The 2,465-nt window shown below is 44.5% G+C and overlaps 1 protein-coding gene across 1 annotated transcript; it reads left to right on the forward strand.

Moving 5' to 3' along the window:
- Window positions 1-633: 633 nt before the first annotated feature.
- LOC135874291 (olfactory receptor 52N4-like) lies at window positions 634-1,572 on the forward strand. The gene has a single exon (XM_065399119.1). The coding sequence runs from the start codon at window positions 634-636 to the stop codon at window positions 1,570-1,572; it is 939 nt and encodes a 312-aa protein (XP_065255191.1).
- The last annotated feature ends 893 nt before the right edge of the window (window positions 1,573-2,465 follow it).

The following is a 2,465-nucleotide window of genomic DNA, read 5'->3' on the forward strand; positions in this document are numbered from 1 at the left end:
TTCTTTGTTCCTAGATGTAGATATCTACATTCTCATTGTCCTTCCCTGAACCACTATAGTTCTGCAATGGCAGGTTTGAGAAGGGTGCTCGGTATTGCAGAGAAATCTAAACGAGGGTGAAACATTGACTGACCGATCTCGTGCCAGTATATTTTATGTGTGATTCCCCATCCCATGCATCCTGGATCCCAAGGTGTTGCCTAATATCTGGCCATGCTTGTATTGTGGGCAGGATTTCTCAGAGCTGTGTGTCATGATTCCCAGGTCCCTCTCCTGAGTTCATAGAGTTAAATTAGAACCTTGTAAGGTATTTGAGTAGTTCACGTTTTTCCCTCCAATGGTCAGACATGTTGCAGTTATTGACATAGAAATTCATCTGCAATTATGGTGCCCATTCACCTGTCTTGGTTATCTCCCTCTGAGGACTTCTCTGGACTTGGCTTTGACCTGAATAATCGGGTGCCTTCTGTAAATGTTGACACATCACTGCTCACCCCGCTTTCTAGATTGGTGATAAGTATAAAATATTTATCGTACTATTTGTTAAAAACTGTGTAACCCCCCTCTGCATGCTTCTCTCCTTTCACAGGCACCTTGAGCATTTCTAAGCCAGATCACTGCATCGACCACCTCATGACAGCTTTCAACCTCACCCACTCTGACTCTTCAACATTCATCCTAATGGGCATCCCTGGCATGGAAGCTTCCCATGTCTGGATTTCCGTCCCTTTCTCTATGTTCTACATTATCACCCTGTTGGGAAATTTCATGGTTCTGTTTGTTGTAGGCAAAGAGCAGACCCTGCACAAGCCAATGTTCCTGCTGCTTTGCATGCTGGCGCTCACAGACATCACCATGTCTAACTCTGTCATGCCAAAGGCACTGTGTATATTTTGGTTCAATTTGAAAGGCATTACTATGGGTGGATGTCTCACCCAGATGTTCTTCCTTCATGCGGGCTCTACGGCACATTCAGCTGTCCTCGTCACAATGGCCCTTGATCGCTATGTTGCCATATGTAAACCTTTGAGATACGCCTCCATCCTCACCAATGCACGAATAGCTAACCTAGGGCTACTTTGTTTGATTAGAGCTGTTCTCTTCATCCTGCCTCTGCCCCTGCTCCTGAGCAGGCATCCATTCTGTAACAACCGCATTATCCCCCATACGTACTGTGACCACATAGCTGTGGCGAAGATATCGTGTGGGGACATCACAGTCAACAATATGTATGGATTGGTAATGGGGTTCCTAGTCATTGGGTTAGACCTGATGCTCATTGCCCTGTCCTATGGTCTGATCATGAGGGCTGTCCTCAGAATCTCCTCTAAGAAATCCCACCAGAAAGCCCTCAGCACTTGCACAGCCCACATTTGTGTGATGCTGACATCTTATACTTCCTATCTCTTCGCTATTCTGACACACCGGTTCGGTCAGAGCATCCCTCCCCATGTTCTCATCATCTTGGCCAACCTCTATTCCGTCATCCCCCCCATGATCAACCCTATAATTTATGGAGTCAAAACCAAAGAGCTTCGTGAAAAACTGGGCAAATACATCTGCAGAATGTGATTGCCTGGGGCCAGTGACTTTAAACCTGTGTGACAAGAAGCGGAACAGGTATCTCCTTGTTAATCAGGGCTGTTCTGGCCCAGTTTGGCTGAGCTCAGCATTGTTATCACTCCATCACCAAGCACTACTCTCTCCATTGCCGAGTTCCCTCTCTCTGACCATCACCTGACTTCTTTCAGCATCACCTGTAAGCCCCCACACCACACACCCTGTTACTTGGCTTTTCTGTGACTTCCAGATGACCAGAAGATACTGCAGATTTCTGACATTAGGTGGCTTTCCATTCGACCCTGTTTGAACAAGGTTCTTGATCTGTTCAATGAACTGAAGCAACACTTTCAGATAGCCAAAGACAAAGAAGGAAATCACAATGCTGGAGTTCTTTATTATATGGGCAGAGATCTGGTGAACCAAATTTACCTGATTTTTCTACTTCCAATTCTTCAGGAAGCCTGAGGATAAACCAAATGTTTCTGTTGGAAAGTGCTAATATGGAAAAACTGCTGCAGGAATTGAGGAGATTCTATCGGAGCTTGTTGGTGAGAGTTATGGAACTCTTTGTTTTTGAGAAATGGACTACTGTGTTAAACTATGACATCAACTTTGAGTCAAATAACTTACCAATTTTCACGGTTGATTTTGGAATTGCTTTTCAGCTGAAACTTTCAAAATACACACTAACTTTTCCCGTTGTTGAAGATGTCAAAAGTAGGTGTTGAGATTTCATGTTGTAGTTTGTGAAATTGTTAAAAGAGGAATTGCCACCAAACATCCAGGTGATTGAATCGCTTGCAGTACTCAGCCCTTCCTGACATAGATTGGCTGAGACCTCATTTTTGCCACTGTTTTGTGGAGTCCTTGGACAGTTAAAGCAGCAGTGGAGAGTTTTACCT

Source organism: Emys orbicularis, chromosome 1 (genome assembly GCF_028017835.1).
Source record: "Emys orbicularis isolate rEmyOrb1 chromosome 1, rEmyOrb1.hap1, whole genome shotgun sequence".
In the NCBI taxonomy this organism is placed as follows: Eukaryota; Metazoa; Chordata; order Testudines; family Emydidae; genus Emys; species Emys orbicularis.